We start from the raw sequence: 20,502 nt of genomic DNA, 5'->3' as shown, positions 1-20,502 counted from the left end.
ATGTTTAAAGCAATAACTTTTAGTGACACTTTGGTAGAATTAAAAAGTCAGGAGTTCCCCCTTAACAGTCAAACTATAGAGAAGTTACACAAGTCCTCTTGGAAATGTTTTGGCAGTATGAATCCCTCAAACTGTAAAAGTTTTCCATCTTTTCTAAGTGGAATTACACTTGGTCTACTGATGTCAAAGAGTAATTTAGGCGTAAGTTACTTTAGGCATAATTGATAATAACTGTTTAATGAAGCATGCAAAACGTCTTTTTTTGTGAGCACCACAAGCCTTGGTGCACACAGATGAATACATACAGGTGTGTGTACACACACACACACAGAGTAAATGACTACAGAGGGACAGAGAAACAGTGATCTGAGTAACTGGCATCCAGCACAGGGAGCAGCAGGATGCTCTGGCAGCCATGCTCTGGGACATCCTTTCCAGCAAGTACCTTTCAGGCGAGAGGCCTCCTCCCTCTGCTGCTCCTCACACTGCTGGCACTTGAGCTGAAACCGGGACTGCAGATTGACAATTTCTTTTTCATAGTCCGAGGCATCGTTCCTCCAGCGGTCAAGCTCCGCTCGCACCGTCTGCAGCTCAGCTTGCAAGGCAGAAATATCTGTGTCTCGGTCTGAGGCTGCTTTTTCTGCTACTTTTTGAAGTGACAGAATCTCATTTTGAGCACTGACTAGTTCATTTCGAGTGCTTGAAATTTCATTCTCCTTCTCCTTGCGAAGATTCTCAATTTCTTCTTGTAACCTTCGCAACTGAGCTGGAAAGCAGACATTCATGTCAGTATTTTTTCAAACTCTATTAACAAAAAACTTAAAAACCTTACCTCCCTCTCTCAACACATTGATATTTAACAGGGCTAAAGAAGCCTAATGCAATTGAAAAATATATTTATCCTGTCAGATGCCTTAAAGAGGCAAGTATGTGGGCCATGTAATACAGGGAGTCAGAAGAAAGAAAAACCCTAACCCTAGGCAGTGAATGCAGCCTAGGACTAAGGCTTTTTGCAAGGAAAGAGCAGTGGTCTAAGGCATGTTGTGGCAGTTTTGTGTTCCCATTAGGATGCCTTTTGCAGCTGCAGACTGCCTGGTGTTCTGGGCTTTGTGCTTTTCAAAACCCTAACCCTAGGTGTAACCCTAACCCTAAGTGCCTGAGTAGCTCTTCAAACTAACACTTGCTCTAAGGAAATGACAACATAACAGAGCCTTTTTTGACCTTAAGGCTGGACAGAATGACAGACTCTTACCAACGAGCTCACTCACATGCATGGATGAGAAGTTAATGTGACACAGAACACCTGACTCAGAAGTTGTGTAAATTATGGGTTACATCCTGCTGTATCCATTTTGGGCTGAAAAGAGCACAATTGATTATATCAATTTTCAAAAAGGCATGGACAGGGTCTCTGTTGCAGCAACTTTACTGCATGCTCTGATGCTGGATGTGGATCTGGATGAAAAATTCCTTTAAGAGGATCCTATAATGAAGTGAAGAGTCTGATGAGCACAAAACACCTGAAGCTTCTGAGAGCTCTAAAGGCAGCCACAGTAAAAATCCCTGGATCATCTAGAACTGGGAAAGACTAAAGGGAGATGAAGAAGAGGTACCTATTACAGATTACACCTGTTGCAGTTTTTAAGTTACTATTACAACCATAGGAATTTAAAGGAAACATTCCACAACATTCAAAGATATGGTGAAAGAAATCAGATTTAAAACATACACTCAACTAAACATTTTCCTTTCTTAGTGACTATGATGCCACAGAAACAGTCAAACCTATATATAGCTTCCCTAAAGAGTGGGGGAAAAAATTCCTACCTTGCAGAGCATTTATTTGCTTGTTGGATTCTTCAACTTGCACTCGATATGCTTTTCTCTCTTCTTCCAAGAGAGCTACAAATAAAAGTGAAAATGTGCCCAAGAGTTTTTGTTAGTAACATGAATTTCACTTGTGTAATGAATTTTAGTCACAATCTCTCCTTCAGTGAAAAGATTAAGCAAACATATTACTTCAGAATGTTATCAAAGGTAGTAAAACTGTGTAAGTAGTTTAATAAAAGTTAATACTAAGACATCATTCCATTATTGTGGTAGTATTACAATTAATTTGAAATTGATATAATCTGTTGCCTGATCTGAAAACTCCATGTGTGCTAAATGCAAACTGGTGTGAGAGGAAGGAAAAAAAAAGAGATTGTAAATATAACCCCTAATGCACACTGAACAATATGCAATTAAACTGAACTATACTATTTCCTCTTAAAAACAAGAGAGCTACATAGCTGATGGTATGATCTAACAAAGAGCTACCACTGAAGACATTCAGTTACATCCATTATCTAACTGAAATAAGGATGAAATCTACTGAATTCAAGGATGTATTCAATACTATGAAAACATGTTGGTTTATCTTGAACTACCTGATATATACAATTTTCATGAATACCCTACAGAACCAAGTTGATCTGGGTCTCACCTTGAAGTTCAAAGCATTTTTGTTTACTTGTCCTAGCTAGCTCTTGGGCTTCAATCAGCTCCTTGTGCAGTTGCTGAATTTCTTGCTTAGCCTCAGTCTCTGATTGTGCACCCTGCAATTCATCTGACAAAAGAACATTTTCTTTGAATCATAAGTTTGTACAACAGCTTCATTTGCACTGCCATGTGCTGATAGGCAACTTTATACTCAAATCTTGAAAAGTTAGTTGAAGTAAACTCAAAATTAGATTAAGCAAATATTAGCAAAAATATTAATGTACTTTTAAAAGTAGTAAAACATATGCAAACCTTAAAGAATTCATTACACATAACATGCAATGGAAAACAAAAATTAACAAGGAAGAATTAGAGAGTTTAAAAAAAAAACTGTATAAATTGGCAAGGACTTCTGTATTGACAAAAACAAGGAACAACAAAAGCTTAAGACAATCCTTGGCTGTGTTTACAACTTGTCTCTTTAAAGGAAGCTGCCCTGAGCCTGTCCCAGTGCACAGGCTCAGGCAAGAGCTGCTATTCCATGATTCACTACTGCCACCCACCCACCACACTGCCAGGCTCAGCCTCTCCCTCTCCCTCTGGGGACCAACAAGGAAAGGAAAAATTTAGGGAAATTTCCTAAAATAAAATTAAGAAAAAGAAGAAAATTCCAACCTCCTTATTTCATTTAGTGGCCTTAGTGAATAGTAAGATAAATATTGCACTTAATTTTTTTTTAAACTGCATCTTAAAATACTAGGTATGTCTTTAATATGATCATAAATCTATGCACATGATTTAAACTCCAAATAAAAACATTTGCTCTTCCCCATAAGTTTTGCATTAGCTAAAACATATATCCAATGCCTCTTGAGCTTATAAGAGAAGACTTGCAGTCACAGAAAATAAAATACTTTTACAGCTGAAGTTTTGGAGGAATTTAAAAGAGGAAAACAGTATTTGTTACCAAGAGCAGTGTCCTCTAATGGGCACACATCTAGAAATTAGATGCAGGAACACTCCAGCCTGCAGGCATCTGCAAAGCCAGCAACAGCATCCAGCAAACTCCCATTTACTAGATTTTCCTTAAGCAGTATCTGTGCACAAACTGATCTTTCAGCAGGGACAAACAGCACTAATAAACTCCGTGGGTAGAGGGCTGAAACTTGATATAAAGCTTGTTTGGTGAGAAAGGTAAAGGAGGAAAACTGGTGAAAGAATTCCAGCTGTGTATCATGAGAGAGGGTGGGAAAAAAAGGGTTGCACAGTTATCTGTCAATAAACATCTGCAACTATGGACCACGTGGATTTAAGATAAAGGCTCAGAAAAAAGTATTATTTTGGTTTGTCTGGACTTTGCATTGATAAGGAAAAAAAATAAAAGAAACTATAATTTAGCTCATCATTATACTTTTGACATTCATATTCAGCTGTATATGTTACCAATAAAACAATTATAGATCTTTTTTTCTTGCTCTCTTAATTAAGAAAATTGTTTAGCAAATCATGCTAAAGTCTTCACATTGCATCTCTCTAAGGGGCTGTTTTTCCTGCTCTCACAGTAATGAACTGGTGGGTTTGAGCAGAGCTGAGGACACACATCTGCTTTTAGACTTTTTCAGAACAAAATTATGAGAGCAGAAAGAACAGAGAGGACTACGTATTTCATCCAAATACTTTGTTTTATGGTTTATTAGCTCTAAACCCAAGTTTCTCTTTACTGAACATGTTTTGTTCTTAGCTTCTCATGGATAAATATTTAGAGCAATTAGACTTTCAACCCTCTTTAATGAGACTTTTCAGAAGAAATGGATGAGGAAGTCGACAAATTATGCTCAAATCATGCCTGATAAAGAGGCAGTGTCCCAAATCCAACAACAGACACCCTAAATGAACTTTTATGGTGGCAGCATTTTCTAGTCAATGAAAGCACACACCAGAAAAGACAGTACTGCTTCAAAAGAGATGAGAGAAAAACTCTTTCCTACATCAACACAAAAGGGGAATTTCCATGTGCCTGACATGCTTCTAAATCAAAAGCCAAGAAATATAAGTACAAGAAAATATTTGCTTTTTTGTCTTACCCAATCTGAAAATTAGGTGTCCTGTAGTTCAAAGCAAATATAATTTTGGTGCTAATTCTAGTTTTGAAAAGTACTTCTTCACTAAGTAGGATTGCCCTATTTACAAACAATAAAACTACTAAATATCATTATGCTTACAATGAGTTCCCTTTAGAAGCAAATTCACATCACAGCTAACTGTCCCCAGAGAAGGCTAAGGAGTTACCATTAATTACAACAAGGGGCCAGAAAGAATTAAATAAAAAAGAAAAGATCAAGTACAGCATTTTTTCTTCCTCATTCATTTTTTCCACCTCATGGAAAATTTTAATCTGTGATCAGTTTGTTTGCCACACTTTAAGAAATGTTCTCAATTAACACCACTTAGTCTCCCACACAAATACAGTGAGGCTTCCCTTAACATTGACTCTAAGGGTAATTTTAAAATTGTTTAAAAACCTTTTTTAAACCATTTTAAATTAATTTTTTTTTATCACAGAGATAATACAGAAGCCCACACAGACTGTGGTCTTAACTGATCCTTTATCTGTATGTGCCTGGCCTGTGGTAGCAGTTTATGAGCAGTCTGGGATTTCTTCAAGCCTCACTTCTGGAAGTTCACCTTCAGAATTTTGCAGGTTTTCTCAGGTTATTCAGAAGACAATTTTCAGGGTACACTGGTGAAGCCAGACACAACAATTCCAACCCTGAGATTTCCCCCCTTCCCCTCTTTGCCAGATTCTGACTTGGAGAAATTTAAATCAAATCCTGAATGCACTCAAAAAATTTTGATGGAAAATGCTTGGAGGAATCTACAGCAACCAGAAGTCTCATCATTTTCCTGTTCCATTAATTTCTTTTGTAAATTTCAATAAAACCTCTGCCTTTTCCAGAGGCTGTTTCTGCATTCCAAACAGCCGCCAGATCAAAAAATGTTCTCACTCTTCCTTAATTATATGGCTGCATAACAAGTCCACTTGAAAACCTTTCAGAGGCAAATCAGATCCTTTTTAGGACAAAGTCAGGCACATGAAGTCTCTGAAAAAAACTCAAACAAAACTGAGGGTTTATAGGCTCTTCATAAAAATTAAAAGGGCAAATGATTCATTGCACAGCTATTTTTTAATGGTTTCGTGAGAGCAAAATAGGAAGGCCCATAAATAGCCTCAAGAGGAAGAGAAAAGTTGCTGCCAACCTCAGTTTTATAACCAAAAATAAGACTATTATAATCACTACAAACAACATTATCAAAGTCTACCTTCTAGCAGAGAAAGTCATACTTGTTATTAGTTGCAGATATTACAGCAAACCTCAAGTGGCACATGCCCAGTATCTCAAACCCTCCTTTCTAAACTGCTCTGCTGAACTGATGTCCACTGGGAAACATCAAACTCAATTTTATACATGTTGCCAAACAGCAAAAGTAATTTGTGCAATTTTTGGAAGCCTTTCTGTGGTAAAATTAGGGAGCGTAAACAATTGCAGAGAAAAGCTCTTCTACAGGTCTCCTACCTTCCATTATGGTTTCCTTTTTTCACAAAGAACTGTGACATTCTTTTACTTGTGATCTCAACAGGAGCATAATTTTACAGATCTTATCAAGTGTCTAATTGTTAAAGAAGCAAAAAATGATTTTCAATAGGCTAAATGTAATAACTAATTATTATGCCACAGAAATCTTCAGTAATGAATATGTAAATATCAGCTTGCTAATTAAGTATATGCCTTCAATGCATAAAAACCAATAAAAATTTTACATTTATAGAAACGAAGCTCAAAGCTAAGCCCCAGCCATCATTCCAAATACAGTTACAATACAAACTTCCAATCCTGATTGTGTTAAAAACAAAATCTAAAATCTTGTTTTGATTAACCCATCAGCTGCAAACTAACAGAAGCATTTCTGACAGTGATGGAAGCTATGCAAGTAAAATTTGACAATGCTTGAAAAATGTCAGTGGTGGAACAATCCCTCCTCTCCCCAGCTATAATCTTAAAGGTGTACTGACTCTAATTCTCAAGTCAAAGTTGTAACATGTAAATTCCTAGAACAGCATTGGTGAGTACAGAGATTACATTTATACACAGATGATTTCTATAGCAACACTCAAAAGTGTGTTTTTATATCACTCAAAGGAGTCATTACTAACATTTAAATTTAATTCTTCCATACTACATGATAAACATCTTTGAATTCCAGAATTCTATTTTAACTTTTTTTTTTTATTATTTGATGAAAAAAGATTACATATACAGATTAAGCATGTGAAATTGAAAAAGTAAATTCGTTTACCTTTTAGAAGAGCTACTTTGACAATAGGTTCATTTAGATCTTGGTCATCCATTTGAGCATCTAAAAAGAAACCCCACACCTTTCAGAGAGGAGGCAGACTGCAGACAGTTCTCATATACACATTCTTTACGTGGAGAGAAGATTTTATGTCCTTCTCAATTTACAAGAGTCAAATTATGAAGCCGCAAAATAGACAACACTGCTCTAAGCTTGTCTCTAACTCTGTATAATATACTCCATTCTTTTAAGAAAATGCTCATAATTACCTACATTTAATTCAAACCAATTAGAGGTTACAGAAATCTCAGTTAAACTCTTACCTGTAGTGTCGTCGCTGCTTTTTTCCTTGCTTGGGCTAAGGGTGTCAGACAAATCGTTCGATTCTTTGACTCGTGCTTGGTTTTCTGCAAGAGACAAGGAAAAGCAACTACAATCAATAAATGCTTTATTCATAATTTCTCCTGTACACCAAACTACTGCTAAATGTCAAGAGAAAACAACTTGGTTCAAGAAACAGTTAAAAACCTGCTGGGTGCTTATTTCTTTGCAAGCCTGGGCTAAAATGGATTCCACATCCCTGGAATCATTAACCCAGCCTAGCCTCTAATAAGGGATGCAATCACCTCATGCACAGCTTGAACCTGGGTTAATGCTGTGTTCTTGCCAGCTGGAACTGTGCAAAAGCTGATTCAATCAGCAAACAAATAAGAAAAGAAAACTAGAACAATGCAGATACTGTAGCAAGTCAAAGAAACTGCTGTTAGGAATAAAACTGTGTTTCAATATTTTGGACAAATTACATAATAACAAGTCTTGCACATACTGTACTATTCAAAAGAAGAGTGGTGTGAAACATTAAAGAATCACAGCAATATAAATTAATACATCAGTTTCTAGAAAGAACTTTCAGTTTAAATTGTATTAAGAGAAACAGTGTTATGTTGTTCTCACAAAAAAATTACCTTCATGAAATATCTGTTCATATATAATTCAGCACTTTATTACATGCAGTTTAGTGAAGGCACACAGTTGTTTTTGATGGGTTTTTTTGATTTTGGTTTGGTTTTTTTTTGTTGTTGGATTTTTTGGTTTTGGGGTTTTTTTCCCCAGCTCTAGACTTTTAGTAGAGACCACATATTTTCAAAATTAAGGGGATTTAATTACACCAGTGCATCTTTGTCCCACACAGAATCACCCCTGACTCAAAGTCTAAATATTATACATGACGGAAATAAATTTTTAAAAATATTTCTTAAATAACAATTACTGTTTAGTTCTGATAGATCCATTAAAAGGAGCAGACCATTTCTGGTGTGGGCTAACCCAGCAGGTCTGTCAGCAAGGAACTGTCACCAACATACAGGTGAGGTTATGCAAAATGAAATCTTTCTTGGTTGCCTATTCAGAGCCTTGCTTTGACAGCTCTGCTGCCCACCTGCAGGTTAACAGAGGTTTCCTCTGAGTCTCAAGTTGCAGGCAGAGATATTTTATGAAAAGGGGTCAATACAGCATTCCCAGTGCACAGAAATCTCCCATCCATGGAGAAAAGCACAGGGAACACAAATAATTTCACCACATATATAGATAACATGCATGCAACAATGAAGTACCAGGACACGGGACGAAAGGAGCACATCAGTAAATAAATCATGTTATACAACAGGGTTAGTATATGAAAATAAGTAAAAACCAAGGGAATAATAAGACATCTTTTCAAATAACAAGAGAATACACAGAACTAACTTCCCCCAGAACAAAAGAGGCGGAAACTGCAGACAATATGTGCGGCTGCATGAGGAAATCAACACGACAGAACACGGACAGAAAAAAACCAGAAAAAACCCACAAAGTTTTCTTAATCTAAGATGAAAAGTTTTTTATAACTCTGTGCCAGATTAACATCCACTTATACATGAAACAGAAGGCAGCAAGTAGAAACAAAGCAGCTGGTGAAGAGCGAGACTCTTCCCCCCCTAACGCAACCGAAATCACCGGAGAAGAGGACGGGGAAAAGCACCTGTACAGTTACAGCACACCAGAGGGTCAGACCTGGCAGGTACTACAAACACAATTCCCATTTTAGCAGACTTCAAAATTCATAATGATTGCTTGTAGTTAAAAACTTAATCTCTGGGGGTGGGTGGTTCTTTGCTAAAACAAAAAGGGATCTTTCTTATTTTTAGGAATAAGGTTTTTAACTAATATCTAAAGGTGTTTCAAATCAAAACATTGTACATTATCATATAGAACCAAGCTCACAGGATTGTCACTAAAACTGTAATAATTACTAAACCAACACATTATCTTTTTCAAAGAATTATTTAATAATTATTTTTAATTAAGAAAAATATAACCTAAAAACCTCACCCATGTCCCTTTAATGAGTGGCCGATCCAGAAGCACTAAGCTGAGCAAGATCCACATGCAACTAACTTTACCATATCTGGGCATCCATGGAAATACTGCTTCCCTGCTCGGTGCAAAATGGGAGGAACAGTGCAAGTTCCAACCACTGGATTAATTCTCTCTGCCACAGCACCCCCTTATATACTTCCCTCCCACCCACCCTTGGTACACCAGCTTCTTCCCCCCTCTGAAACAAGGCACAAAAGATGAGGCACCAGAGGAAAGATGCACCAGCTCTACATGTGAAACAGCAGAAGACAAATTATTAGAAACCTGCTTCCTATTCTGGAACCAGAGTCGTAAGCACACAACTCTTTCCTGTACTATATTATATCACAGCAGTTGTTCCTATTTCCCATAATAAAACTGAGCTGAATAAATATAGCCAAAGTGATAAAGTATATTAAAATGTGTTGACATCATACTTGATGAGTTAGAATATATTACCAAACACTAAAAATAGCTCAGAGCTTTGCAATGGAAGGGGCATGCAAGTGTTACATTACAGTTATTGTATGCATTCTTTTGCCAAATATGGCACCTGGTCTATAGCTTCCTCACATACAGAAAGGAGTTAAAGGTGCCATTCCATCCATTAAAGGAAGAGAAGATAAATGAAAATATCTCTATAACACTGGACCTTTTAGCAAACAAACATTTATTCAACACAACAACACTTGGCAGAAGCTCAGAGGGTAAAGAAGTGAGGCAGTATGTCCAGACATCAATAAAAAGCTGCAAGAGAGGAGTGAGCCTGCAAGTCCAAACAATCTTACATTATTAGACACTTGAGAAACATTGACCTGCACACTTGTTAGCAATCCTGACCTTGGCATTGTAAGGTAAGGGTGACTGTTCCTTGAAAAGTCTTTTCTAATTAGCTCCTTTAATTTAACTTGCTTTATACATTAGAGAAAAGAGTTGGAGAGGCACAGATATATTTTACTTGTAAAAGACACATTTAGGAGGTTAATACTTAAAGATATGAGATAAGATAGAAAATAGTCAAAATAAAATACAGTTTTATTTAAAACCCAAACATTATTTCTATATAGCCCTATAATAAAACCAAAATCCCATTTGGAATTCATGCAGACACTAAAGCTTGATATGAATTTACAAAAAATACTTTTTTTTAAAAAATGCATATTCAAGTAAGAACTCAGTCAATACTGAAACTAGCATTTCATGCACTCAGTCATCAAAAATGGTTTCCATTAAATCTTTTTAGCCTACAAGAGTATTTGGAGTAGAGTTCAGCAAACAATTTCCCTCCCCTTTATTGAATTTCTCTTCAAATGTGTATTCAATCAAAACTCAAACTGCTGGCTTAACACAGAACATGCACTGAGTGACAGAAAAAGCATGCTTCAAAAACAGTTAAATAATCCAGAAGTCTAACCTTTCAAAAGCTTTGTTTCTTCCACTTTGGTTAGATGTCCTTCATCTATGATCTTGTCTGCCAAACAAAATAAGTGTTACTTTCCAAGCTCAAATTTTCCCTGCACGCATCTACGTAGAGTACATTCCATGACCAAATTAAAAGCTGATAATATTACTTCCTACTCAGCCTTGAACAAAAACTTTATTCTGGCAAGGAATAATGAAACAGAGCACACAAGCCTACCAGAACTTTGTGATACAGTGCATAATTATTTCTCCTTATTAACTTACATAATGCTGCACTTCACTAATGAGACTTTAGAAAAATTAATTTATGTACTTCAAAATAAAAAAAAAATTAATCAGAAGCAACAAATAATTAACACATTTCTCAAGTTTAGTTATCAAAAAAGGAATTTGAAGAGCTGGTTGCATGAAACAGACACCCACCCAACACAGCAGAAATCTAGAAATGCACCACAGTAAAACAGCAATAGAGAAGTCCCCTCAAGATCACCACTGCTTTTAACAGTGTCTGTGAAATGTACACAGAAACAGCCTTTCTTTGTTTAAACCATTTAAGAGAGCTGCACAAAACTCCAAAAACTAGGAATGCATTACATTCAGGTTAATTAAAAATTGAGTTTTTATCCAAAGTCTACTTTAGGGAAGTCTACTCATGTATGTGAGGTGCACAAAAATCTTAGAAGTGGAATTTGAGACTAGATTGCTAACTTCATCCTAACTCCTGCTAGGCTATGAAGATAAACAAGAACACCAAGGGAAGACCAGGATTGGATTAATGAAGGACACTAAAAAAACTACTGAATAATTCATTTCTTTTTGCAGATGAGATTTCATTCTTTCTAATTCCTTAAGAAGCAATGCCAACACAGAAGTATTGAGGATCCCATCTGACAGATCACATCCTCAATTTCTGTGTAGCAGATTTTACAGTCTAGTCCATGTTGAAAGCTGTTAGTCCCTGAAATATCAGGCTTGAGAAGCTGCCTCTGCCTCCCCTCCATGCTGTCCCTGTCAGATCCCTGATAACCAGGCAGGCAATGCAGTTTGCTGGATACTCCATGTGCTGTCAACAGGAAACAGACACTGAGAAGGCTGAATGAACAGCACAAACAGGAGAGTTCAGACTAAAGAAGCTGGATGACAGTAAATCCTCTTCAAAATAAAAACAAAATACCATCCCCAAAAAACTTGAAGCTTTTTCAGCTTCAAGTATCTCTGAAGATTAACTTGTCCCTCTTCTCCTCTGATGGCATGTTGCTGCAACTATGACAATGTAAGGACAGATGCAGGACAAGATCTGGGAGGAGAGGTCTTGTACAAACCTAGATGGTAGACAAACTTTCAGAGAAAAAGCCCTGAAGTCTGAAGAAGGGTTTTCATGGCCAAAAACTTGTCCTGTACTCTGCCCTCTCCCACACAGACAGATAAGCCTGTGGAAAAGAGATATTCCCTTCACCTACTTTTATCTACAAATATTATTCTGCATTAATGTAACATTTTACTAACACTGCTTCAGAAACACATGAAAGAGCACACTGGATTTTCAGGACTGGCTTTAGGTCTCAAGCAACTGTAGGAGATCACTCATCATCCAAGTTCAGAACAGCCTCAAGTTCCTCAGAGCTGGTGAGAATGACTGCCTAGACAGAGGACAGCATAGGGAATCAAGTTACTGGCAGCCACGAAAGTCAGGAGTTCAAGTGATACCATGAGTCTTCTTCCATTCTAAAATAAAATAAATCTAAACAAAAGTCTTCATATATGATTATTCCAGTACTGAGCTGTGGCTGGAAGAGGGGTGGAAGGGAAGGCAGCAAGAAAACACCTGGGAAATTCTCCCTGTAGATCTGAATAAAACAGCCAAATGCAAAAACAAGCAGCTTTCAACTGAGCTGAAGGGGTAACAGCTCAACCATGCTAGACTGCTAGCTTAAAATAGGCTTCTGTAATCAGCTTACAGAGGAAAATTTAGCATTATGGATTGATGCATCTTTTAGCTTTCACAATTCAGTAACTGTTAAACCCTGAATAACTGCAATACAAAACAGAAATTACCCTTCTTGACACAGGTGTTTTCCAAACTGAAACTTCTGCATCAGTTCTTTACACTCTGTTTCCATGACTAAAAGAAACTGCAGGCATGGGGGCTTTTTGGCTTTTTTTTCCCCATTTCCATGGTGGCTTATTGTTTTCTAGAGTCCACTACTGATTTGACCATTTGTACAAAAGGTACATCCTTGGCACTGCTTCTGCAGCCAAGCCCTTGAGCAGCAGCACACGAGGCTCTGCCCAGCCTGCCCCAAGGCTGGCACAGCCAGGGTTCTGCACTTGGACTGACACCTGTCCTCACTTTCAGAACAAGTCAACATTCCCTGTGTTTCAAGAATGCTACCATTAATACATGGCATAAGCCAACAAAAAATAGATTAATTCAGCATGCTGGTAATTTAGATAATACAGAAAATTGGATGTTGGTATCACCAAACTCCATAGAATCTTTTTTTTCACTGTTACCATCCTAATCACTAAAAATGGCAGAATCTAGACAATGAGGGGGAAAAAAGATAAAGAGACATCTACTTGAAAACAGCTCTTTCAAATCTCTGCATTTTTAAATTTTACTATTTCAGAAAAGTTCATAAACCTTATTTGTTTTTAAATCAATTAGTGTTTTCCCTGAATCAAGACATGCAATCTTGGCTACCAGAATATAAATTAGGGTAAGGATCTTAGCTTTAATTTCTGGCACAAAAGAACTTTAGCTTTCATGCTACCCAGTCCCGACTTAGCAGAAAGCAGAGAGGTACATAAATTAATGTTTTTACTGACACAATCTGCTGTGAAGGTAAGCTCTCAGTCCTTCAGATAATTCATATTTTCTTCTGCAGCTTAAAGCCAGCTTTCCTTTAGGTTTTTAGGCATTTCCTGTATTTTCAATTTAAGAACTCAATTTTAGATTTAGGTTGCCTATCACTATGTGCAATATTATAACTAAGATCTGTTAACATTACAATTATCCCTTAACTAAGATGGCCCCTGTACATTTATATTTTGGCATCAAAATAGTCTTTGAAGTAGGCCAGGTCTGAAAACCAATAAAAAACCTGTCCCTCAATGCACAAATTTCCAACCATCTGAAAAAAGTGATACTAAACAGCTTTAACTTAGACACTTGCAGGTCAAAGGAAAAGTTAAAAATAATTCAATTCATTCAATCCATCCAAAAACTACTATTAATAAATCTGCAAAAATCAGCTTGGTGAAAAGAAGGAAGTTGACTTGCATTATAACCAAATGCAAAAATCACAAAGCAAGGGGGGGGAAAAAGGGACACAAATAAAGAAGGGCTAGACGGGAGTGAAAGACAGGAAATTAGCAGGGCAACAGATCTCACTTTGGTCTATACATCATCACATTTTTGCTAGTAATGCATATCATGGACTGATCAAAAAGAAGCACCATGACTTCTGCTCTTCACTGATTTTGACCAGCAGTTACTAAAAAAAAAGCTATGGGATGAGCAAGAAGTGAACTGGATGTAATGATCAGAAAGTAAGAGACTTCCCAGATCATTCAGAGCCAGACTTCATAACACTCCACAGATGTCAGAGGTCAGGACACGTTACTGGATGGTGTTGTGAGCGCATTGTGCTTAAAAAATAAAAATAATTACATAATACCTTGAAAAATCTACAGAAGCTGGATTTTACAAACCATCTGGTTTCTGGGATTTTAATTATATCATTATTGTTTAAGTAATAAACCTGCTTCCCTCTCAGTACTTAACCCTCTGGGCAAGACCCCAACTTACTACCACACGATGAGCTACATACTCTTGCTCTGTATTGCCAGTCTGTATGATGTTGCTCTACACTATTTGCTGTATGCCTTAAAACTTGATTTCCTGACAATCTCTGAACTGTGATTTTTCTCCCCAGGAGTCCCCAACACTTGATGCTACACAGAGCAAAGAACAGGAGTAGGACTGAAGGGCAACATTTACATACAAAAGGCAAAGAACAGATCCTACAGTTTGCAGTTTTTAAGCTCATGATATTGTGAGGCCTCACTAAACATATCTGAATTTGGAAAAGGCAAACTTTCAGTCCAAGAAGAAATAAAAGTCAATGATTTGGAATTTTTCTTGATGTAAGAGTAAAAACTTAGACTGTCATAAAAAATGCAAATTACTGAACTTTTTGAACTCTATTCATTCCTTTAAAAATGAGGCAGTCAAGGCCTTGCAGTGTTTTCACTGTAGCTTTCAAAGTCTTGAGAAAGGGTAAGCATAAATCCACTGATGTTAATTTTACTCTTACCAGTACTCCTTGAACATTTTAGAATATTTTTCTAGATACTGTTGATCACTTTTCTTTCCCAATAGTGACAGGACTGGTCACATTTAGTTTGCAGAAGTGATACTAACCTAATTTTGCCAAAATAGGTTAAGCTAACATCCAAGCAATGAAAACAGGCAACCAATCTGTATTTGAACATTGCACAGGGTGCTCTTCATGTTCTAGACAAGAAAAATGTTTACTCAAGCATTTAACTTCATTTTTACATACTGAAAAAACAAGATTCATACAAGATCTTGGCAAAATTTAGAATGATTTTAAACTGCAGCCTTACAGAAGACAGCTACCAGTCAATAACTTTTTAAAATATACATTTTTCAAATAAAGTTTGAATTTTCTTAGACAAACATTAGCAGTATCATGTAATTTGGTTTATGGCACTGCAATCTGGATCACAAGCAGTAAAATCAAACAAGTCTGCTACCCTGCCTCATGAAAACTGGAGAGGAAAGAGTCTAATGGCCATAATGTCAAAAATGATCCTGTCTTATTTCTGCTTGTAAATGCTTCTCTGCTCAATTTTAGGTACATAATTTCTATAAACTCTAAAGTAAAAAATCCCAGATTTTCTTGAAGTTGAATAGCACTTTGTTTCTCTTCATTCTAATGATATTTTTCTTTCAGTAGACAAAAAGTATAAAAACCTTCAGTTTTTCTTTAATTATAGATGTGCAGACAGTGCTGCTTCATTACTCATTTTCAAAAGCATTTGCTTTGAAAAGCACGTTTCACATTCCAGAATAACACATCTTTCTAAAGACTGGTATGCAATTTTCTGTTTTTCTTAGAACAGCCTCTTAGATTTCCACTTACAAACTATGGACTTGTTTTCCCTTCTGTTCTTTTGTTAGAACTAATCTGGAGAATGTGTAAGGCCTTTAATTATCAGATAAATTACAGCTAAGTGAAAAGGCACCTCATCCTCTGTCCTTTGCCGCCTGTGATGTTTGCCTAAACTGACAGGTTTCAACTTAATTTGTAACAGGAGAAAAATTACCCTCAGTTTGAAACACCATGTGGCAATATCACCACCCTTCTGTTGGTCAGGGCACAATGGTGGATGAACTGAGAAGAGACAATGTGACCATCACCTGGCAAGAGCAAAGATATCCTAGTACACCTGCTTAATACCACAATGCCACAGTTCTATGCTTAGAAAATTTCTGCTACTACAGAAATATTAAATAGTAGTGACAAATTCTGGTTTCATCCACCTTTCCTGTGTTTTCTGTTGTTTTTAAAGCAAATGTGAACACTCTTGTACTCACTCTGACATTCTATGAACTGATGAATAAAAGTGCAGTCCCCTCCACTCTTTGAAAGAAAGTGCTCTAGTAGAGAAAGAAACACTTCAGTTTACATCTTCTTATCATTTCCAAATTGATGCAACAAAAAATTTGAAAGGCATAGTAACAATATTTGTCAGTGTATTCACGATGGACTTTTGAATCAAATCTGAGTTAATATGCAAGCAGACAAGACATGAAATTAAAATGATGTCTGAGTGATACTAGGAAAGAGATTACTCTTTAAAACTGGTCAGAACAAAGAAGTATTTCAGCTGCATTTTCAAAAGAAACTTGCTTTTAACTTATATTCTTCAGTATTTTTATTAGCTTTAAAAGGGCATTTTAAAAGTTTTTCATTAATCTTCATATTGATTCTTCATATCCAATACCCTCTATTTTAAAATTGTTGTTGAATATATGCCTATACTTTTTAAACAGTTTCACTTTGAAAAGACAGTTTTGCAGCAGAGTTTCTAAAACTGGGCTCTGTTCCCAGGTCCTTGCTCAGCCCCCAACTCCATCAGAATCCTGCATCTCTTCAAGGTGCCAACAATTCCTTTCTGAAGAACCTCAAAAATCCTTTGACCAAGAGTCCAGCAGTGGGAAAAGGCTGGCACCAGTACAAACCTTTAGGATGTGCTACATTCTAACCAAACTGTTCAATCATTAGCTCTGATATCACAAGTTCAACTGCTAAGCTTTACTCTATCTCAAAGTTACTCTAAAAAATAAACTTTTTTTAACCCACAAGGACAGAGCTTTTAAAAAAATATCACCATGGCTGTAAAATTTATTTTCCACATTTAAACTTCCTTTTTTTTTTCCTTTTCCTTTTTATCTGGTCCTTTAAGTGACTGTATACAAATTTATCTTTCTTCATGTAATATTCGTCTCACAAAATTTAAAGATGAAAGCCAGGTGTGGTGCAACACACTGAGAAAAATACCACTTTTTGAAACAATTTAGTTCTACACAACTTTTATCAGGGGCTTGCTGTACAAACAAGTTCCTCTTTTCTGCATGTCCAGTGAGAGAAAGTGAATGCCTAACCATCATCCTCTAATACACTTTTTCTATTAAAAGCCTCTGGAGAGGCTTTAGTTCCTCCAGTTCTTAGTTTCTCTACTCTGAATACTGCTCCTGACTGCTACAGCCACAGAAAAAAGCAATGTAAACCATTATTCCAGTCTTGGCCAGGTAGTGTGCCTGTGCACACACTTGGAGAGAAAGAGAGACAAAAGAATTTTTAAAAGCATACTGATTTTACATGGGTTTTACAGTTTTCCTCTTTCATTCCCAAAGTTGCTCCACCTGCATTATAAACTCCAAATTCTTAGCTCTTCTAAAATAATGTAGAACTACATGGCAAAAAACCCCAAACAAACAAATAAACAAAAAACCCACCAAAACCAAACAAAATCCCCCCAAAAAACCCTAAAAAACCTCAAACCAAAACAACCTCAAACAAAACCCCAAACCCTCCCCCCCCAAACAAAAAACCAAAACCAAAACAAAACCCCCAAAACCCAGCAGTAACTGCTTCCTGCTGCTTTTAAGAGAATAAAATCCAAAATCTGACAGAGCAAATAGCTGCCCATCTGTCATCCAAGGGCTGCATAAGGGACTGGAAGATGCAAAAAGGCACAGACTGTCATGAAGAGAACACAGGGCAGCAAAGCTGTAAAATGCCAGAGAAATGGGGATGGATCGGGTATGGCAGAGATGCAGGGAAATGTACAACTGACAGAATAATGAGAAGCTGCACTAAAATACAGAATAATGAAAGAGCATGGTATGTGCATGACAGAAAAGGTGATAGATTGTATAAACACACAGAAAGAGAACTCGAATGAGCAGTTATATGCTGCCTGTACTCAAAGAAAAATAGCCTGGCAAAAAGCTTCCTAAAACTTGCAGGTTTAAGTACAAGTTGCACTGTTACTCATAGGATGGAGGAATCTATCTTATGCATCAATTCAGATGACACTGACTCTTGTACAACCCAAAAGAAGTCCAAAAGGGATTGCTTCTTCACCTTTGACCAAAAAAGTGAGTTTCAGTGATATAATGACATTTGTTACAATCACACAATGATTTTTAAATGGGCAATTTTAAAATTTGGACTTGTAAAAGGTATCAGTATTTAAAAATCTCACATGACATTCCTACCAACAATTTTAAAATAAACAAAAAGTGTTTATTTTAAAAAAATCAAATCTAGTATCATGTCATAAATCATTCCTCTATAAAATAATATATACTTGAAGTGAGAGCTCAAAAGCTTTTACAAAATGTGTCAAATTAGCTCTAGTTTAAAAAAGAGAAAAGCAGATCTATTTCTTAAGCATTCTATCAAATATAAAGCTATTACCAACCTAAAAGTTGGCATCAGAAAGATGGATGAATCTATATAAAAATAAAATCTCATGGCAGTGTAGAGAAGTGGGAACAAACATTGCATGTCCTGCTTGCTAACCTCAGGATGCACCACAGCTAAGTGCACAAACTGCTGAGGCACTCAGGAGGAACCTGCGCTTTAGGGGAGGCTTTGGTGCAGTTCCTGTAGCTGTTTAACAGATCTCTCCTCCTGCTCCCAATAAAGAGGTCATGTCATGATTAACTTTTGATTTTGCTATTGGTCTTCCTAGTTAAGAACCTCATCATTTACAAATATGCATATGGAGCTTTAAAATTCTGTTTCAAAAATATAAATACAGGAACCCTTAAACACTGTGAATATTGGTTAAAACCCTGACCTCTCTATATAGGTCCCTGAACCCTCAAACCAATCTACCATCATCCCTCAGACTGTAAAAGCAAGCTACATCAAGGAAAAAATTTAAATTGACATAAGAGGACAAATATATGTCAGCCAATTAAACAATCTGGAATCGTAACTGGAATATTTTTTGCTATATGTGATATTGGACAATTTCAAAAAATTTTGTGTATGTTAAGACACATGAGCTAAAATGGCCTTTAAAAAACCCTATCACTTAGTTCAATCTGTATTAATTCCTGTTTCACATAAAGATACTTCTGGAGTTTTTAGAAGTTAGTTTTCACTGATTATAAATTTAATATACTCACATTTTTCATATTAAAGTTATAAAAAATAGGTTTTGCTGACTTTACTTATCATACCCAACTTTACCAGAAAAACACTGAATGTGTATGTGTTGCAAGGGAAAATTAACAGGAAAAACAATCAATGAGTTCTCCACTTTCTTGTGTCACAACCCGGACAACATTCAATCAGTAGACTCCTACTGATTCCAGTGACAGCCCATCACAAACAAAAACACCAAACCAACAAAAAGAGACAGCCTCCAAGTGATTTTGTTGTATTCTGCAGAACTTTCTAAAAGCACTGTGACTGGAAGTATAGACAAAAAAAAAACCCCAAAAAGCTGGTCAGGAGTCGCCAAATTCATTCGCAAAGAGAAAAAATTCCAAGCAAAAGTTTAGAGAACATTTTGAATTTGTTCATTTTCATACATCAACCATAAGACAAAAGGTAGCCCTCAGATACACTACCTTTCTCTGTGCTCCCATTAATTTTAGGTATGAAGTCGTCAACTTGTATGCCTAGGATTAAGAAAGGGCATTATTTTTGGAATCAAGAAAAATTTTGGGCTTTGTTTCTTTATAAACACAGCATTTTGAAATGTACCTGGCTTTTCATACCACCTCCTCACAAGTACCTAATCAGACAAAGCAGGCAGTTTGATTTGTTTCCTGCTAGAGATGATGCTGCTGTTTGTTCAAACGTCTAAGAGGTTATTAAGGCCAAAGAATGACTGCCTATTACACACATATACGTGCGTATAGATGGATATAAAATGTGTTATAAAAGGTGTTATAAAATGTGTTATAAAATGTGTTATAAAACAAGCCCCGGGCCGGAGCAAACACCCGCAGCAGCAGCGCCCTCTGCCGGCCCTGCCCGACACGGCCCCAGCAGCCCAGGAGAGCTCCTTACTGGGGAAACTGGGAATTGGAATTCTTCTGCCAGACACCGAGACTACGAGATTATCCTAACAAAGGTAACAAAGGTATAGCAAACGCGGAAACCAGCTTGAAACAAGAAATTGATCACACCTACCTAAGCTGTTGTGTTCTTTAAGAGTTTTCTCTTGCAGGTGTTCTAACCGTACTGTAAACAGAAGTCCAAGAAAAAGGTATTTCACAGATTAAAAGAA

The 20,502-nt window shown here is 36.7% G+C and overlaps 1 protein-coding gene across 35 annotated transcripts in view; it reads right to left on the bottom strand.

Moving 5' to 3' along the window:
- The window catches only part of SLMAP (sarcolemma associated protein), a 90,156-nt gene that overhangs the window by 25,544 nt on the left and 44,110 nt on the right, over positions 1-20,502 (bottom strand). For 4 of the 35 annotated variants that reach the window (XM_077184529.1, XM_054640064.2, XM_054640063.2 and 1 more), the window contains exons 12-20: positions 20,406-20,456; positions 19,838-19,888; positions 16,280-16,342; positions 10,646-10,702; positions 7,158-7,241; positions 6,838-6,897; positions 2,486-2,608; positions 1,828-1,902; positions 446-766 (exon numbers count right to left, since the gene is read on the bottom strand). In XM_077184529.1, coding sequence (XP_077040644.1) covers positions 446-766; positions 1,828-1,902; positions 2,486-2,608; positions 6,838-6,897; positions 7,158-7,241; positions 10,646-10,702; positions 16,280-16,342; positions 19,838-19,888; positions 20,406-20,456 — 885 coding nt within the window. Of the gene's footprint in view, positions 1-445; positions 767-1,827; positions 1,903-2,485; positions 2,609-6,837; positions 6,898-7,157; positions 7,242-7,362; positions 7,466-10,645; positions 10,703-16,279; positions 16,343-19,837; positions 19,889-20,405; positions 20,457-20,502 lie in introns of those variants that run through there. The other 31 variants (XM_054640084.2, XM_054640083.2, XM_054640077.2 and 28 more) reach the window with 22 other exon arrangements.

Source organism: Agelaius phoeniceus, chromosome 11, assembly GCF_051311805.1.
Source record: "Agelaius phoeniceus isolate bAgePho1 chromosome 11, bAgePho1.hap1, whole genome shotgun sequence".
NCBI classification, from domain to species: Eukaryota; Metazoa; Chordata; class Aves; order Passeriformes; family Icteridae; genus Agelaius; species Agelaius phoeniceus.
Note: the sequence above shows the minus strand (reverse complement) of the source record. Positions and strands in the feature narration are given on the sequence as shown.